Source organism: Uloborus diversus, chromosome 7 (assembly GCF_026930045.1).
Source record: "Uloborus diversus isolate 005 chromosome 7, Udiv.v.3.1, whole genome shotgun sequence".
NCBI lineage: Eukaryota > Metazoa > Arthropoda > Arachnida > Araneae > Uloboridae > Uloborus > Uloborus diversus.
In genome coordinates this window covers 63,026,660-63,044,234 of record NC_072737.1, presented here as the reverse complement: position 1 = coordinate 63,044,234, position 17,575 = coordinate 63,026,660, and the positions used below count along the sequence as shown (strand labels likewise).

The 17,575-nt window shown below is 31.6% G+C and overlaps 1 protein-coding gene across 2 annotated transcripts in view; it reads left to right on the top strand.

The window, feature by feature from the left end:
* Window positions 1-17,575, top strand: part of LOC129226070 (cGMP-specific 3',5'-cyclic phosphodiesterase-like) — an 89,174-nt gene that overhangs the window by 48,748 nt on the left and 22,851 nt on the right. For both annotated transcript variants that reach the window (XM_054860655.1, XM_054860654.1), the window contains exons 4-13: window positions 4,199-4,288; window positions 4,582-4,643; window positions 6,139-6,208; window positions 6,352-6,426; window positions 10,204-10,341; window positions 11,291-11,434; window positions 12,907-13,053; window positions 14,238-14,345; window positions 15,844-15,953; window positions 17,322-17,409. In XM_054860655.1, coding sequence (XP_054716630.1) covers window positions 4,199-4,288; window positions 4,582-4,643; window positions 6,139-6,208; window positions 6,352-6,426; window positions 10,204-10,341; window positions 11,291-11,434; window positions 12,907-13,053; window positions 14,238-14,345; window positions 15,844-15,953; window positions 17,322-17,409 — 1,032 coding nt within the window. The remainder of the gene's footprint in view (window positions 1-4,198; window positions 4,289-4,581; window positions 4,644-6,138; window positions 6,209-6,351; window positions 6,427-10,203; window positions 10,342-11,290; window positions 11,435-12,906; window positions 13,054-14,237; window positions 14,346-15,843; window positions 15,954-17,321; window positions 17,410-17,575) is intronic.

Genomic DNA, 17,575 nt, shown 5'->3' with positions numbered 1-17,575 from the left:
AGAGCTGGCTGAACTTAAACTCATTTTATTCAAAACTTTAGAATGCCTATTTAAATCCCTTTGCATCTCAATTGCTATCTAGTGGTGACTATTAGCACTAAAATAACAAAGGGCAGCAATGTGTATTGCTGGTTAAGGCACATCTCCAAAAAATGCAATTTTTGAGATGTGCTTCCTTCATTCTACCTGTTCGATATGTTTTTTGTGGTTGGTACCATCGTATTGAGCATATATAAAGGAACTAATCTCTTCATCATTGTCATTGCTTGAATGACATTTTCAATGCAAAAGCATTTATTAAAATGCTGAAAAAATAACTTCATGGTTGTTTTAGATGGTTAGACTACTGACATACGGGAAAACACAGCTTGAACCCGGAACAAGGGTATAACGTGCTGAAATTCATTTGTAATGATAAGATACGTTTCCCAAGATCTGATCATATCTGATTTCAGAAGAAAATGAAATATAATTTAGTAAATAAAGTGTCAAAAGTCAAAGATTATTAACCACGATTAGAACTTTTGAAGGGAAGGTTAAATGTATGACACGTGGAAGCAAAACAATGCTCAGCTGCAAAAATTTCAAATAATTAAAATATTTTTTACGAGTATTTTTTCAACATTCTATTGTCAAAGCAGTTTTTAAATAATTGCACATAAGATTCTTGGCAGGTAGATTCCACATGGCAAATACGTGATTTCCACAGGGTATTTTAGCATTATTATTTTTTCTTAAATGTTGATGCGAAATATTTCGACTTTTTCAAAAATTCTACAGTTTGAGATTTATATTAGATTTTTTGCATAAGGTTGAAAATAGTTCACTCCTTGTCCTGAATTAGATGGTACTAATAAGAGAAAGATATATTGTTTTGAAATGGTTTAAATGTTCTTTAAAAAACACGCCAATTTCACGATTGGTTAGAGTAATTCTACGAAATCAAAACAATGTGGTGTGTAAAAAATGAGTTTCCTCGTGAGAACTAAGTATGGCTCGACTAAACCAATTGCTCCAGCTACTACCCTTCCCCAAACATAATTTATTTTATGTTCCCCTTCGAGTCCCATTCGTTCGTATTTTTCATTAATCGTCTTTAATTTATGCTTTCGTTTGCTATTTAAAAAGGTTATGGATTGCTTTCAAATGATTTTAAAATGACTTTATAATGGAGAATTTAAATATTTTTCTATTCATTAAACCCATTTAAATGTGGGGAAAAGTAATTGCGGCAGAATAAAATAATTGCATACAAATAATTGTAGTTGAATAGAAGTACTTTCGACAAGGTACCTACCTCACAGGTTGTTAATGGTGAACGCAAGTCTCTGAAAGAAAAACCATTTTAGGATAAAGATGCGTTCAGAAAGACAGATGGAAGCAAAAGTAGTTTCTTACAACTATTTTTGCCCTTGGCAATGTGCGTGCCTCTACTTCGTCCTTGGAAAGTATTTAAAATTCAAAAGTAAAGATGAGAAAGAAATCCTTTTTAAATAGATATGCATCATTCGGACGTTCATCCTCATTATTAATGTGATATTTAAGTCAAAAGATGAGTTTTTTTGGGAATTGTTTACAATTTACCTGGCCACTTGCTTGTATGAAATCAAAGCTTTGATTTTGAAAAAAAAAAAGTCTAAACTTATACATATGTAGCCCTTTTTTTTTTTTTTTTTTCGAAATAAGTTTAAAAGCTGTTTTTAAATTTAGGGGAGACAAATTCTTCCCCTATGAGATTTTGTTTCGGAAGGGTACCGTTTCCTTTGCTCCCTTCCCATTGATTACGCGTGGATTACCTAAAAAATGCAAAGCTAATGTAATCAGCAAAGGGCTGAACACTATTAAAACTATTTGGTTAAACATTGAATAAAATTATATAAAATTTTTCTTTCAGCTCTATGAACAGTTTACACGAGTGAAGGGAGTAGCCTTGTCTTTCAAACTTTTTAAAAGTCACATTTTTCAGAAAATATTTAAATGAAAAACATTGAAATAAAAAATTTTAATTACAAATTTCTTTCAAAAAATTTGTTTTATAAATGAGCATTTTTTTTAAGCTAGAGAAGTTGTGGTGCCTAAAGCGACATAACGAATCGCTCCTTCCTCTACTCAACACTATTAACGTTTGAAAATGAAACTGAAGTTAAAGCAAAAATAAAGTCGTCAATCATGCAGAAAGGCATATCACGTATTTAAAAAAAAGGTCTTCAGTTAGTACGAGTTTACAAAGAAAATTCAGCGAGTCGTCACAAAACAGGCAGCTGCATGGATTCGGATAAAACCCCGTTTACAAATGACAAATGTTGAGTAGCTGATTTCGTTTTGCGATCCTAAATTTTTTTTCTGAGAACTTTGTGCCGTACTTCTTAAAAATGTATCAAAACTTTGTAGAAATTCTGTTTGAAACATCATAAAAATATTCTTCAGTGGCCTTTAGCAGAATTAAAAAAGTTCTGTTTTCTTTTTTTATATAGAAGACAAATGGTTTGTTCAAACAAATTCGCAACTCCAACAAACTATAGGGGTCGCTGCTGCCACTGTCTAATGGCGGATGAAAAAGGTAAAACAAACGCACGCCGTAACGTATAAATAGCTTCTAAGCTCAGTAAATGACTGAAAGTGTTGTTCGTATGTATGATTTTTTTGTTCTTCAGTCTTTTGAAAAATTTTTTAAAAAGTCTTTTGGTTTTTCTGACCCATGTAGAAATAGATGAAAAATCAAAAAGTGTTACGAAAGTAAGAAATTAATGCAATGCACACAGTAAGTTGTTCTGAAGCAGCCATTTTCACAATGTTGAATTCGATATTCATAAATTTTTGGTTCACTTCGAACAACATTTTCATTTTGTACTGTTGTTTTCTAGACATTTTGGTACTTATTATATGTCCAGTTTCGTGACATTTCCGGTATTTGATGACATTTGTGTCACATGGTGCACATACGTGACCGTAAGACTGTCAAGAATAACATTTTAATACTCTATGACTGTATGATTGAGTATCAAAAGAGGAAGATGATATTTCACTGTTTTTTTAGCTGGCGCAAATTGTTTTATTTTCATACCGCCCATTTCAGTTAGATGCTGAAGCAATAAGGTTGTTTAAATCAATTATTTGGAATTAGGTTAAGAAAAAATCAGTAATTTTTCATCATGACCCTAGTATCCAGCCAATGTTATTAAGTCCTCTTTTTTTCATTGAAATGAAAAACTAATTTATTCAAATTCACTCAGAAAAAGATAAATGTGTACTCACAGCTTTTTTTTAGCAGATATTTTTGATGTTACGCTGTTGCGGATGATGATTCCAAATGATGAATTACGTAAATAAAAAAAAAAAAATGCACATAACAAACTTTGTTTTGCCCAAAATGGTACACGTGTAAATGTTTTACCTTTTTCGCAAATTTTATATATCACCGCAAGGTAACGTGTTCGAGCTCTGGAGTTGCGAATAGCTCTGGTAACATTTCAATGTTTTAATAATTTATTCTAAAAGACATACTAAATGCTCATTTCAAATTCTCACGTTGTATAAGTGTTGTCTAGCACATTTTCAGTCCAGATTAAAGTCATATAGGGACTCTAATTTACATGTTCCTCAATTCTGTACAGTTTTGCCTCAGTCAGTTGAAGAACATCTGCTTAAAATCGTTTTTCCCGACAACAAAATACTTTTAAACTCACAGTAATCGATCAGTGGATATTATTTGTGTCTTGCGATGTGTCTGATGCCGTGACCGGTCGCGCCGAGATGTGTCTGGACCTCTTTGCTTGCATCCGTCGATTAGACCGGTTTCAGCGAAGACTAAACTGTAACCGTTTCATGTGAGTTTGTTTACTTCTCGTTTCTCGTAGTATGGCAAGCAAGAGCAATCGAAACGGCAATATGTTAAAAATTTTCTATTTCTAACAATTATTATAAACCTGAACACTGCTCTTTTGGGGTCACTTAGTGTTCTGGAAAATATGTTTAGCTATTTGACCAAGTTTTCGATCTCATACGATGTTGTTTCACCCCATGATATTGATTTCTTAAAAAGTAATCAGTGTGAAACTGGTATCACTTAAGGGAGAACTTGATGATTTGGTAGCGAAAGTTGGTGAGATTTTGCTCCCCAAATTCTTTTGTCTCTTAATAAAGATACATCATTTGTAGATTATTTGCACATTTATCGAAATGTTTTGTATATTTGCAGTTATTTTATCAAAGACTTGACCAAGCTTCTGAAGACAGATCAAGCACCTTACCGCTAATATTCAAACCTAAGAAATTTTCGCGACCACAGGTATTATTCTTTTTCCTTATTTGTTCATTTCCGATGTAACAAACATTTTTTTTTTGTTTACAACCCCACCTTGATAGATATAAGCATGCCCTTAACCCAAATTTATTTTATCTTAAAATTGCTTTATAGGCATTGTGAGGGTTTTAAAATATTGTTCTTTAACAATCCTGTCATAAAGTTTGTTGCAAAGTTTTATTTTGTTATATATTGCATAAGTTTTGTGATTTTCCTATTATTCGATTTGATCACCTCTCTCATTGCTAATAATTCTTGTGTTATTTTTCTACACTTAGGATGTAATTTTTACTACTATTTTTGAACTGAGGAGGGATGAACAAGAAATTAGACGTCCTAGGTAAATTTTATTCTTATATAATATGTACATCTTCTCATTTTTATTGTTATTTTTTTAATGATTGTAAATTTACTGTTCATTAAGATCGTTATGTTTTCACAATAAATTATAAAATGTCCAATTTCTCAATTTGTTGATTCAATATAGTAGCTTGCTAAAATATAGTTGGCAGGGTTGCTATTATAACCTATTCTACATAGGCCTCAAGAACACAAGGCATTCTTCTAACCTGTTATCAGTGTCTAGTTAGGAAAAAAAAATGCAGTAACATAAATTAAGGTGATCAATTTCTTCTTCAAATGAACTAAAAGTTTTTACTTAAGCAATTTATTTAGTATACATTCATATATATATATATATATATATATATATATATATATATATATATATATATATATATATATATATATAATTTTGCTATAATTGAATCGATTATTTCAGAAAGGGCGTAATTACTATGAAAATTCATTGGACTTACTTCTTTTCTGAAATAATCAATTCAATTAATAGTTAAATATCATCAGTAAATCTTCAAACATGCATAAAAGTGCAGTCAATGTTGTCCTGAAATTAGTGCATCTTGTTAAAACCTAGACAGCCTGAAAATTACCCTATACCTAGAAAGATTGAAGGGATTAGTTTGATCCCTTCAAATATTTTGAGTGAATTCTTTAAAAATGTTTTCCTGAGTGGATCCTCATGCCCAATACATCTTTTGGTATGAGAATAAATTGTTAGTGCATTCTAAATGACGTAGTCTCTACACACCGAAATGTATTGTTAGTTTCTCTTTCATGGAGCATGGCTATCAGGGCCGTATTTAAGGAGTGGGTTTTTTGGGTTCAAACCCCCATCAGAATTCTTCAAAATTATTTCAAAAAATGCTTGCTTTGTACTTATTTGTTTAAAAAAGTATTGTTACAATTGTATTTTTTATACATTTATGGATTTTTCCAATTCACTTGAAAAATGACATTACTATTATTTAACAATTGCACAAACTTATTGTTTTTATTATAATTATTGTATACATCTTTTCTTACAAAACAATACAGGATTTTCTTTCCAATTTTGAAAAGAATGGGAGGGAAATTTAGGAACTACAGGGAACTCTGCTTTAGGAAGGAAAATAATGTGAACTACATATACATTATAAGTATTCTACAATTTTTATATTTCTAAAAATGTATATATTAAACAACTTTTAGATTTGTCAAAACTCAATTTTTCTTTTTTCTCTAATTTTCTCCAGGGGGAAAAAAACCTGGGAGGGGGGGGGGGACTTTTTTTTTTCTGCTGCTTTAAAATTATTTTAAATTTCTATTCAAATCCAAATGTATGTATTGAGATTTTAGTATTAATGTGTCAATAATAAATGTGTGGAAAATGTATTTCAAGTTAAATGAAAAATAACTCTAATGCTTTTGTGAATAAGGAATTTTTATCATACCCCCCCCCCCCCCTAAAGATTCATGAAATTATTTTTCTTCTCTAGTTTAAAAGACATCTTAAATCATGAAGCTGCTCATGTCCACTTTGCTCGTCATGTTGTTGCCACAGAACAAGTAAGTATTATTTTATAATATTGCCAGTAATATATATCTTAGTTCAAAAAAAAAAAAAAAAAACAATTCTTTCTCAAGTTCGCTTAATCATAATTTTCTCTCATAACAATTTACTGTAATATGACCATCATTTCTTTTTCTAGACTTACAATTGGTCTGGTACAGATGATGAGATAAAAGCTGTCAGGTCCTCAAATATCTCTGCTGTTCCTTCAGATGTAAATATTTTGATATATGTATACTTGTTCACGACTAAAGTACATTTGAGGCAGTGAGAAGCAAAGGGATGCAAGTAGCAAAATTGAAATTTTAGAGATAACTAACACAAATGGTAGATGAACCTCTCTTCTGTCTTGGGACAAGAGATCGTATGTGTAGCCCTGGACGGTGCTGCTTTACAGCATGATTTAGAAATAAATGTCAGTTGGAAGTCTACTTTGCACCTTATCTTTAAACTTGTTTCACTCAAAACTTGAAAATCTCTACTTACATCCCTTTGCTTCTCACTGCCACATTTATGGTGTTATTAGTTTAATCATCTTGTTAATTTCTTAGATTTATTGAAAATTATACTTCATTTTCTGTTATCTTAAGTTCTAGAATATTCTTGCTTTGTAAATTGCTATTGATTCATACTCTTATCCAAGGTGTATTCCCAAAGTAATGCAATTGAATTTCCCGGAGCGCTTTTATTGATTAGATTTATTTTATTATTAACTACTTGGGTTAGGTAGGGAGGACCCTAAGGTTTTACGGAAAACCAGTTTCAGTGTTCAAAAAGCTGTGGAAGCGATCGGACGTCAGTTATTGTTACAACCTCTGCACACGACCTGTCACGGGAGAAATGGTACTCGATAAGGTTTTATTGCTTAACCAACAAAATATTTTGAGGAGACTAACAAAATGATTCGTGAGGCTTACAGAGACTCTTCTCTGTCCTACTTAAAAGTTTTGAGGTGGTTAAAGACCTTTAAAGAGAGCCGGAAAGAGATTCAAGACGAACAACGCTTTGGGCGGCCTTTAACCAGCAAAATCGACACCAATGTGGCTCGTGTTCCTCAATTGTTAGGCTCGATGAGAAAAGTGTGCAGCTAGTTTGTGCGGAAGCGCCTTGCCACAACACGAAGCGATTCCTTGAGTTCCTGGCTAAAAACCAGGCGGAAAGGCTGTCCCATGCCCCCTATAGTCCTGAAGTTGCCCCGGCACTTTTTTTTGTTCCCTCGAATTAAGGCAGACCTGAATAGATCCCGTTTTTCATCCATAGAAAAGATCCAATCTGCTGTGAAGAAGACCTTAGGAGAGGTCCTCAAAAACGCCTTTCAGGGCACTTAAAAGTCATGGCAGAGATGCTGGAAAAAATGTGTAGAGGCCCAAGGACATTACTTTGAAGAATTTTACGAGTTTTTGCAAATCTGTTCAATAAATTACTTTTAAAAAAAACAATTGCATTACTTTTGGAATTCTGCTGCATGCTATTTACTTTTAATTCTCAACTTGTTTTTTTTTTTTTTTTTTTTTTTTGCTAAATGTTATTAATCTTTGGAGTCTATTTTAAAGATTACTTCTTATTTTCGCAGTGAAATGGTAAAATACTTGTCTGAAACTATTTCCGTATGATGAACTTTTTTGGTTAAAGCATTTTACAAAATTGTCTGTGAAACATATTTCAGTCGTATGTTTGCAGATAAAGAAAACTTGCTCTTTTGTTGTAATAATTTCTTTTGTTTTTCGAAGTTTTAGTGCTTTGAAGTTCATTTTGAAGATTGCAAAATAGCAATAGCTTCCGATTTCTGGGGGAGGGGGGAGGGGGAACTAGTCATATTGCAATTTGAAGTTTGAGGGATCAAAAAATGCTTGCACTTTCAAAAATAAACAGTCCTGTTGCATTTCTTTCTGAAAATACTACTTGCTAAAAATTTGATTTGTTATGGAAATATTAGACTAGTGGTCAAAAAACTCCACTGCAATAGTATTTCTTGCTAATCAACTTCTCTAAAACTTCAAAAATTATCTTGCCAGAATCATTTTTTATGGTTTTAGTTCTCATTTAGTTCAAATTCTACTAGATGAATTTTTGAAGTAAATTTGTATGAAAAATAAATATTTGTCTGTGCTTGCTTCAAATAGCTGAGATTGGTTTTTCAGCAAAGCAATTAATATTCTCAAACTTTATAATTTAGAGAATACATTTGAAGTTAGCTGTTTTATTACTTAAAATAATGTAGTATTTAAGCAATAAAACTGTTTTAAAAGTAAAAACAAATTAATTCACCTAAGATGCTGTCAATGAAATGTAAAATGCTGTTTTGAAAATAAATGTTTAAACAAATAGTGTTTTTCATGCTAAGAATAGGAATTATAAAGCACAATTTTTTTAAAAAATATTTTTATGTAGAGATGACTGTCTATTCTTTGAGGACAGTAATGTTGTAGAAAACAGCAGCATTTCTATTGCTAAGTTATGTAAAACTAAAATGCATCTGAGCTACATGTTGTCACTTAAAACTGAAGTATTGCTCTATGCAGAAGTTTTTTTTTCCAGTTGCATCCCTTGTTATAAATTTTATCTGCATGTTTTTTGAGTACTTAAACATTCTTGTATTAATAGTGTGAAAGTTTATAAAAATGAAAAGCATTTCATACAAATTGGGCATCAAGCATATGTTTTTATGCAGTTAATGTATAAAATACAATTGTTTGCCCTCTTGAATTCAAATTTAGTATGTTTCTTGGACAGAATGTATTTTTCTGTGCAGATTTTTAATTCAAATGTTATTCTTTTAGCTGATGTTGCTCCATTTTTACTCTGTATGAATTTTTATGGGTTTCATAGTTTTGAGTTGCATATAGTATGTTAATTTCTGTACCTCAAAGTCAGACTAGCGTAAGTCTAAAAATTGCGATTTTCCGTTTATTTGTGCATTGTATGCATAATCCTATTTTGCATCAAGCCATGTGAACAGATGAGGGCTATTCGGAAAGTAACTGCCGTTTGGGCGTGGCGCTGGAAGTACGGTTCGGAGTGCCCTCAATCGAATGCACGAGCAATCTGTGATTCAGTAAGCTTCCAATGGGAGAGTGAGAGTGTTGTAGGACCAAGCGTTTGCTAGTTATAATAGCATGACAAAATGAGTGCCACCATACAAAGTCCCGCTAAATGTGAGGTGCGAAGAGTGATAAAATTTCTTTTGGCCAAAAACATGTCAGCAGCGGATATCCATCGTGAATTGTGTTCCGTATACGGCCCAAACATTATGAGCCCTCACACTACTGTAAGAATGCAAGAGCTTTTGAGCAAGTTCAAATGGGATATGTTTCCCCATCCCCCCTGCAGCCCAGACTTGGCTCCTACTGATTACTATCTGTTTACTGCTGTGAAGAAGTGGTTTGGGATACAGCATTTTGCTGACGACGAGAAACTTAAAAGCGCAGTGACACATTGGCTTAAATCGCAGGGGGCCACTTTTTATGCAGATGGAATTGATAAATTGGTAAAACGGTACAACAAGTGCCTAAATAATGGCGGCGACTACATTGAAAAATAGAGGAGAGTTGTACCTTTGATATGTAAATAAATGTTTTTTCTCTGCTGGTTTGTCTTATTTACAGCAATTCGGAGGTTACTTTCCGAATTACCCTCGCAGTTCCAAAAGAAAAGTTCTTTGTAATTTTTACCAGTGTTAAAAAAGCATGTCCCATCCTTTGCATGCACCAGGACAAATGTTTTCCCCCTCTCCTGTAAAGTAACAATTATGTGAGTTACGTTGTTCTGGCTCTGAGGTACAGATTTTTGAAGCAACATGTAAGTAAAGGCTTTTTCACTTTCCTATATTGTGTTACAATTTCATTCATGTATTCCTAATTCAATGTGAATTGCAAATAAACTGTGTTTGACTTTTTAACTAGAAACTGAAACATGAAATTTGTAAGCTTATTATTTTACAATTGGTAAGACACCATGTATTTACACACATCTTTTTTTCTTCTGTGCTTAGTTTCCTTCAGACAAATTAAGAAGTAGAGTGTTGTCCATACCCATATGCAGCAGGGACAATAAGGTCATTGGTGTAGCCCAGCTTGTAAATAAATCTAAAGGACAAGTCTTTACAGAATGTGATATCAGTACTTTAGAGGTAAGCTGCCTTAACTATTACTCAACTTAACCATTGTAACAAAATAAACCCAATTTAAAAAAGGTAAGAAATTGGCAACAAAACTTGCCCTTTCATGTTACAGAGCTTCATAAAACTCTACTCCTAAAATCTCATGAGGATTCAAGTTTTTGGGAACCAGAGTGGAAGTTGCATTCTTTTATTTGTATACTCTTTTAATATGAGAACAAAATATGTTCTAATCTTTTGTCGAGCGAACATGTAATTTCAGAGTAACAATTGTTGGGAAAGTAAGGGTTTTTAGCTCCAAAACATGTCTCCCTAATTTATATTAATTTTTCATTATTTTTATATTAATGCTTTATAGTGACTAGCATAGGCAGAATCTACTTTATGGGGGGGGGGAGGTTTAAGTCTTTTATCAATGCAAAAAGTCGTGAGCATTGGGGTATAAATGATCCAACATGCATGTAAATGCTGAAACACTTATGCTAAGGTAAATGCCTAATACTTATAATAGTTTTAAGCCATATTTAAAAAATCTGATTATGACTAGACTGGTCTAATGCTTTGTTGTTTATGGTGGTGCTGTAATTTTTTATGACTGTTCTGGCTTTTTTCCTGTTATGCATCTGGTGCTAGTTTCCTTGTGTCTTAGAAAGATTAGTTAGATATTTGTGGAACATGCAGTAGAAGATCTAAAACTTGCTTTAAGATTCAAAATAAAAGTATACCAGTGCAATTGTGAGTGTATTTTGAAAAAAGTTTAACTTGAGTAGTTATGAGTTTGAAGAGTTTTCAAGAGATTTTTTTCTCCTACTGCTTTTTTTGCATGCATGTCTTATAACTTTGAATTTTTTTAAATAATTTAAATTATTTTAAAAAGAAGAAACTTTCTACAAATGTTTACTAAAATATTGTTTTTAATAATTTTATTACTATTCAAATAGTGATAAATTTATCATTGCAGGCATTTTCAATGTTTTGTGGCCTTGGCATATACAACACACAAATGTACGAAAATGTTACGAAATTGATGGCTAAACAAAAAGTTGCATTAGAAGTTTTGTCATATCATGCATCATCTTCACTTGAGGAAACAAAAAGGTTAATGGTAAGGCTTTTATGTTTCAACATGAAGAAAACCAAGACTTTAAATAGCTTAGTCATTTTCTTAACCTTTAAAAATTGAGTTTTGAACTAAATTGTGTGTTATTTAAAATAATTGCAATCAAAACTATATTTTAGTCAATAATATAACTCAGATAAACGAAAAATGATCATTTATGAAAATTTTTTTTGCTAGTTTTTGTGATCTAAATAATTTTTGTATATTTTCTTGTTACTTTTATCGTTTAATCATTTTTTTTTGCTGTTCTCAATCATCAAAACTTATTATCATTGAGATTAATTATTGTGGCGTATTTATCATCATTATGTGGACAATGATTGTTCAGGTCGGGATTTGAACCACAGACCTTTGTGATGCTAACCCAGTGCTTTAACCACTGAACCAAAAGGACCTCAAGGTTCGGGGGCAAAGTTAGGGTATGTGCTCTCTGTTGTACACCACATTATATCCCCCCCATCAAGTGATGAGAGCAGAGAAGCAAGAGAGCTGTCCAATTTATTAACAGATGAGAGGAGCTGAGAAGCCAGGCGTTCTGACAGTAGTTGTGCCATTATGCTGCAGCTGTCATTACGACAGTGTCGCAGCTGCAGAGTGAGAGGCATGCAATTATATGAGATTCTGTGACAAAGTTAGGTTATATGCTCTCTGACATACGCCACATTATAATTTAGCAGAAGTTAAATGTTTTTTTTGAACATCCTTACTTATTCTTCCAATATGGATACATTATAAAACTCGTTAATCAAATAATCATGCTAAAGCAATTTTTAATGTCGATTCAACTAATTATGTCACTGAGTTCATTTACTGCAGTTATTATAACTGTGCAGATCATCTCATGTTATGTTACACAAGTATTACATTGATATTTTTGCTACTGATTCAAAACTGGAGATTTACCACCATTTTGAAACATTTGAATTCAACCAAAAGGGCAAGTGCTCAACTAGACCCAACTCATATTCTACATACAAAATGTCAACCTTCTACAGCTTACCGTTTTTGAGTAATGAGAGATATGTACGTGCATACATACATCACACTTTTCACTCCAGGGCCTCCCAAGAAAAGTTGTGATAATTAACTCAGAGATCATTAAAATGGATATTTTAGGTGTCTATATGTCATGGTACATAGCGACATGCGAAGGGGCATAGAAAACCCCTCTACCCCCATTCATTTGGGGGGGGGGGCAGGAAAATGGAAATTTAGGCAGATATTAGAGTCAAAAAAATTGACGATTGCACTGTTTCCTTTACTATGTAAAGGAAGTAAAAACATTACTGTGTTCAGTTAAAAGTCTAAGCTTATGTACAGTAACGATTGTTTCTGTTACCAGTGTATGTATGTATCATGAAATTTTGCTGATCTTACTAGCTTGTGTAAATTATTTGCATCTGAATCAGAATTAATTTTTTTGTGAGAAAATTTTTGTATATTTTTTTTCTTTTCAGCAAACTTCAATTCCATCTGCTGAAAAGTTCAAATTGTACAGTTTTGATTTCAGTGACTTCAGGTTAAATGACGATGATACCTGTCAAGCAGCAATTCGTATGTTCATGGAACTGGATCTCATTCATAAATTTCGTATTCCATATCAGGTATATTTACAATTGCTATTTTTTTTTAATCATTTTGTTTTATTTTGGGCTACAATTTTTTCTTCCATGTATATTTTGTGCAAGCTCCTTAAAAGGACAGTTTTTTTGTGCAAAATGGGGAAAATCCTGTATTTGAAATAGATATCTTGAAAGTTTTAAAACTTTCATGTTGTGCTTTAAATGATCTTAAAAGTAATGTATGCAAAAGTGATTAACCTTCTTTTTTTTTTCAAATTCGTTTTACTTCTTTTAAAGACAAAATTTTAATGATTTTATATTTTATTTAATTATCTGACCTATGCAGTGGTGCAATCTGGCAACAAAAGGCATTTCTTTCCCTAAAAGGCAGTTTATACAAGCCTAATGTTTTGCTTTTCATTTGCTATTTACTGTGCAAATAACTTGGATCCCCCCTCAACCCCTCCAAACGCAGAGTGTAAAATTGCAGAAAAAAAGCATTTTAACATAAAACTTAAAAGGACTAAAATACTTTTTTGTGTTAAAAGAAATTTTTTGCTAAAAGAATGCTTTAAATTTCGAAGTATACTGTTAAGACACTAGAACATTTGATGTTATCCATGTTTTCATGAAAAACGTTTTTGTGCACAGCATGTTTCACTGTAGTCATACAAATTTATAGTTTAAGTTCTTTTTTTTCTTTTCTTTTTTTTTTTTTTTAATAACCAGTAATGAAAAAAAAAAAAAAGAATGAACTACTTACATATTTCTTGAGGTTGAAAAGTTATGTTACTTTTTCACTCAAGTTGAAGGTAAACTCTTAATTACATTACTTTTTGAATTAAAAGTAATGATAATATGAAATAAATTTCGAATATTTTGTTAGGTATTCATGTTTTATTAGATCAGTCTGTAAAAATGCAACTGTAAAAACTTGAAAGCATTTTGACCATGTTTATGTTAAATTGTAAATCTTGATAACATAGAATAGTTGCATGAAAATACATGAAAGGAAATGATATACCGATAGAAATTGTAGTGAAGGGTTGAAGTTGCTTACAAATACTAAAGAGAAAAATTATTTATTGTAAAATTCACCCCCTTCTTGACTAACTTCAATCATTAAAAGCATGAGAAATATTTTAAGAAATTTCTTTTATCACTGTATTAATTTATCTATATTACTTTCTAACTTATTTATATCTTAATTTAATCTTGTTTTTCAGGTTATGTGCCGGTGGATTTTAAGCGTAAAAAAGAACTATCGTCCTGTAATTTATCATAATTGGAGGCATGCTCTCAATGTTGCACAGACTATTTTCGCTATGTTAATGGTAATATAAGTTTTGATGTGAAAATTTAAAATTACATTTACTTTTGATGTAACAGTAGAACATTTTCTTTTTAAACAAATACACACTACAAAAAATAATCTTTTTTAATGCAGTTGAGAATTTTTGTTAATTGCCAAGGTTTTTTGATCAAAGACAAAAAGAGAATTATTTTCATGCTCATCAGCTGCTAAACTGGAGATCTTTCTGGCGAAAGAAATCTTGGCCAGAAATTTCCTGACAGGATCACATTCCATAAGCCTGGCAAATAATTTTGTGATTTACTTATTATTTCTTTGTCAATCCTCAAATGATTATTTGCGGTTGGTTGCATTGATATGTAGTTTTTATTTCTTTATACTTTCGTTGGAAAAGTGAATTTTCTATTTGCTGTTCATCATATGAAAGCTTTTCGTTTTGAAAAATGCCATTATTCATTTAGGAGTAACTGAAGAACAGAAGCATTTTAAAAACAGTAGTTTTTATTGTATATTTTCAACACAATATTGCATTTCTAAGTTAATGCCTACAAAGATCCAGAATGAATTTCTTCTTCATTGTGATAATGTAAAAATTTGATGCATGTATTTGGCACTGTAATTGAGTTCTTTATATTATTTACTTGCAATACTTATTAGTAACTATAGATTTTAATATAGTATAGATTTCAAGAAGTGTTTTACTCGCAAACTCAAGTGTAAGGTTATTTTTAAATTAGTCTATTTAAATCTTTTACAAATAAAATTCATGTAAAAAATGATTAACTCTTTTGCATTACGCATTTCTTTTCTTGGTTTAATTGCCATGTACTACAGTAGAACCTCATTTATACGGGCTAACTGGGACCAAAAGCAATCTCGATAAATAAAAATCCAGATAATAAGCAAAACACATTCTTAAATAAGCAGTCTTATCTTTTATTACATTGAAAAATGCTTTATAACAAAACTACATAGTTCAACTTTACATTGCTATCATTTATTCAAGTTTACATAGTGCCATTTCTCGCAAATACTGTATCATTTATGGTTCAACTGCAATAGTGTTGGACTAATCTTTTAATTACTTTATATTTTTTGTTTGTACTATACTTTATTGTATGTTCTATGCAGGAATTGTTTGTTAAACAAAATACAAATATTTGGTGTATTTATAGTTCTGTTCTTGCAATAAAAATTTTAAATTATATTTTAAATAAATGTACTTTTTTTAAAACTCTACAAATTTGATCCAGATGGGCTCAAGATCCGGATAAACAAGTTTCTACTGTACTTAAAAAATAATAAAATATTTTATTTTATTCTAATGCATTTAAAAGCTAAATCATGATTAATGTTTTCTGCTTTCTAAGCTTTTGAAGTGGTTTCTTTACGTTTTATTGAATGAATTACATTAAGTTACATTATAGTTCTTTTGAATGAAAAATGATAGTTTATTATTTTAACTTATGTTGCAGTTTCAATTCTGAATATAAAGAACTCATTTAACGTTATTTTTTTAGACTGGTCAAATGCAAGAAATGATGTCAGACATGGAAATGATGGCATTACTTGTTGCATGTCTAAGTCATGACCTTGATCATCGAGGAACAAATAATTCATTTCAGACAAAGTAGGTTTTCCTGTTGTTTACTTTATTACCACTTATATGTGTGCTCTTTACATCTATTTCTATTGTTCATGTTCTATTTACAAATATCTCAATCAAAATTGTGTGTGTTTTTGTTTAAAATGTTAAACTATTGGAGTAAAATATATGCAGGATGTATCAGTACAGTGTTTACAGACTTTCAGGGCAGATAGAGTACACCTAGATGAAAAGAAATCACATAGCAGTGCATGGTCAGAAACACTTTCCTGACGCGATAGTGACGGCACAAAGCACAAGAAAGACAGGACAAATACGAAGAGAAAACATGTTTATTGTTTTTAATGCAGCAAAAATGCTGGTAAGTTTTTGTCTGGTGTACAGGATAGATGTTGTTACGTAAACCGAAGCATCAGATGACAGTGCATGTGCACACGCAGTTTATGTTGCCATGCTCGCTTTGACGTTTGATGTTCAATGCACTGGAGATGTGAGGCATGCATCATGGCCCCGGGTTGCAATTTGGAACACTTACTTTGGTGACAATTGTTGGCTCATCCATGTTCTTTTTTCTTTATTTTTTTTTTGCTGTACTAAGGATAATAAACATGTTTGCTCATCTTATTCGTGTCTTGTCTTTTGGTGATTTATGCCGTCACTAACGCGTCAGGAAAGCGTTTCCGACCATGCATTGCTATGAGGTTTCCCATTGTGTAGGTGTACTCCATCTGCCTTGAAAGTCTGTAAATGCTGTACTAATACACCTTGTATAATCCAAAATATATTGGCTCCTATACGATGAGCAAAAAGGAATATTTACCTCAAACTTCATAGAAACATTTCAAGATATTTCCCTGAGTATAATAGAATTTGTGCAAAAAATTAAAAAAAAAAAAACAAAAAAAAACAAGAAATTGAAATATACATTTTGATTATTTTCTATATTGTTGCCATATAGCTAGACCTATTGCAAGTCTTTTTGGTATGATATGCAACATTTTGCATATTGTTGCCTTAAGGCAACAGTAGGATATCTTACTGTTCATCCTTGGATTAGATGTCTTGCTGTTGCTCTGAGACGATAATATGTGGAGTTAGTTTTATAATTCATTTAGTTTGGGTTTTGTTGCTTAACATTATCATCCATAAGAAACTGGAGATCATTCTTTAGTGCTTCTTTTAGGAGCTTTTCATTTAGTTAATTTATTTCATTAAAGTTTCTTATTTATCCATAAGAAACTGGAGATCATTCTTTAGTGCTTCTTTTAGGAGCTTTTCATTTAGTTAATTTATTTCATTAAAGTTTCTTATTTTGACTGATATTGCTGTGTTTTTAAATGCATGCATTAATTTTATTAATCTTTTAGACATGTGTGTGTTACTTTTTTGTAGAATTGAATCTCCTTTGGCCATTTTGTATAGTACTTCAACGATGGAGCATCATCATTTTGATCAGTGTGTTATGATACTTAATAGTGAGGTTAGTATAAGTATATTTTGAGAATTCGACTATCAAAGTGAAAAAATACTGATGTAGTGCAATTCCAGACATATCCAGTGGCACACACGGGAATTTTTCAACTTTTTCATTCGCATATACTCCATCATGCATCCAAGTATGTTCTTTTGATTTTATCAAATGTCGG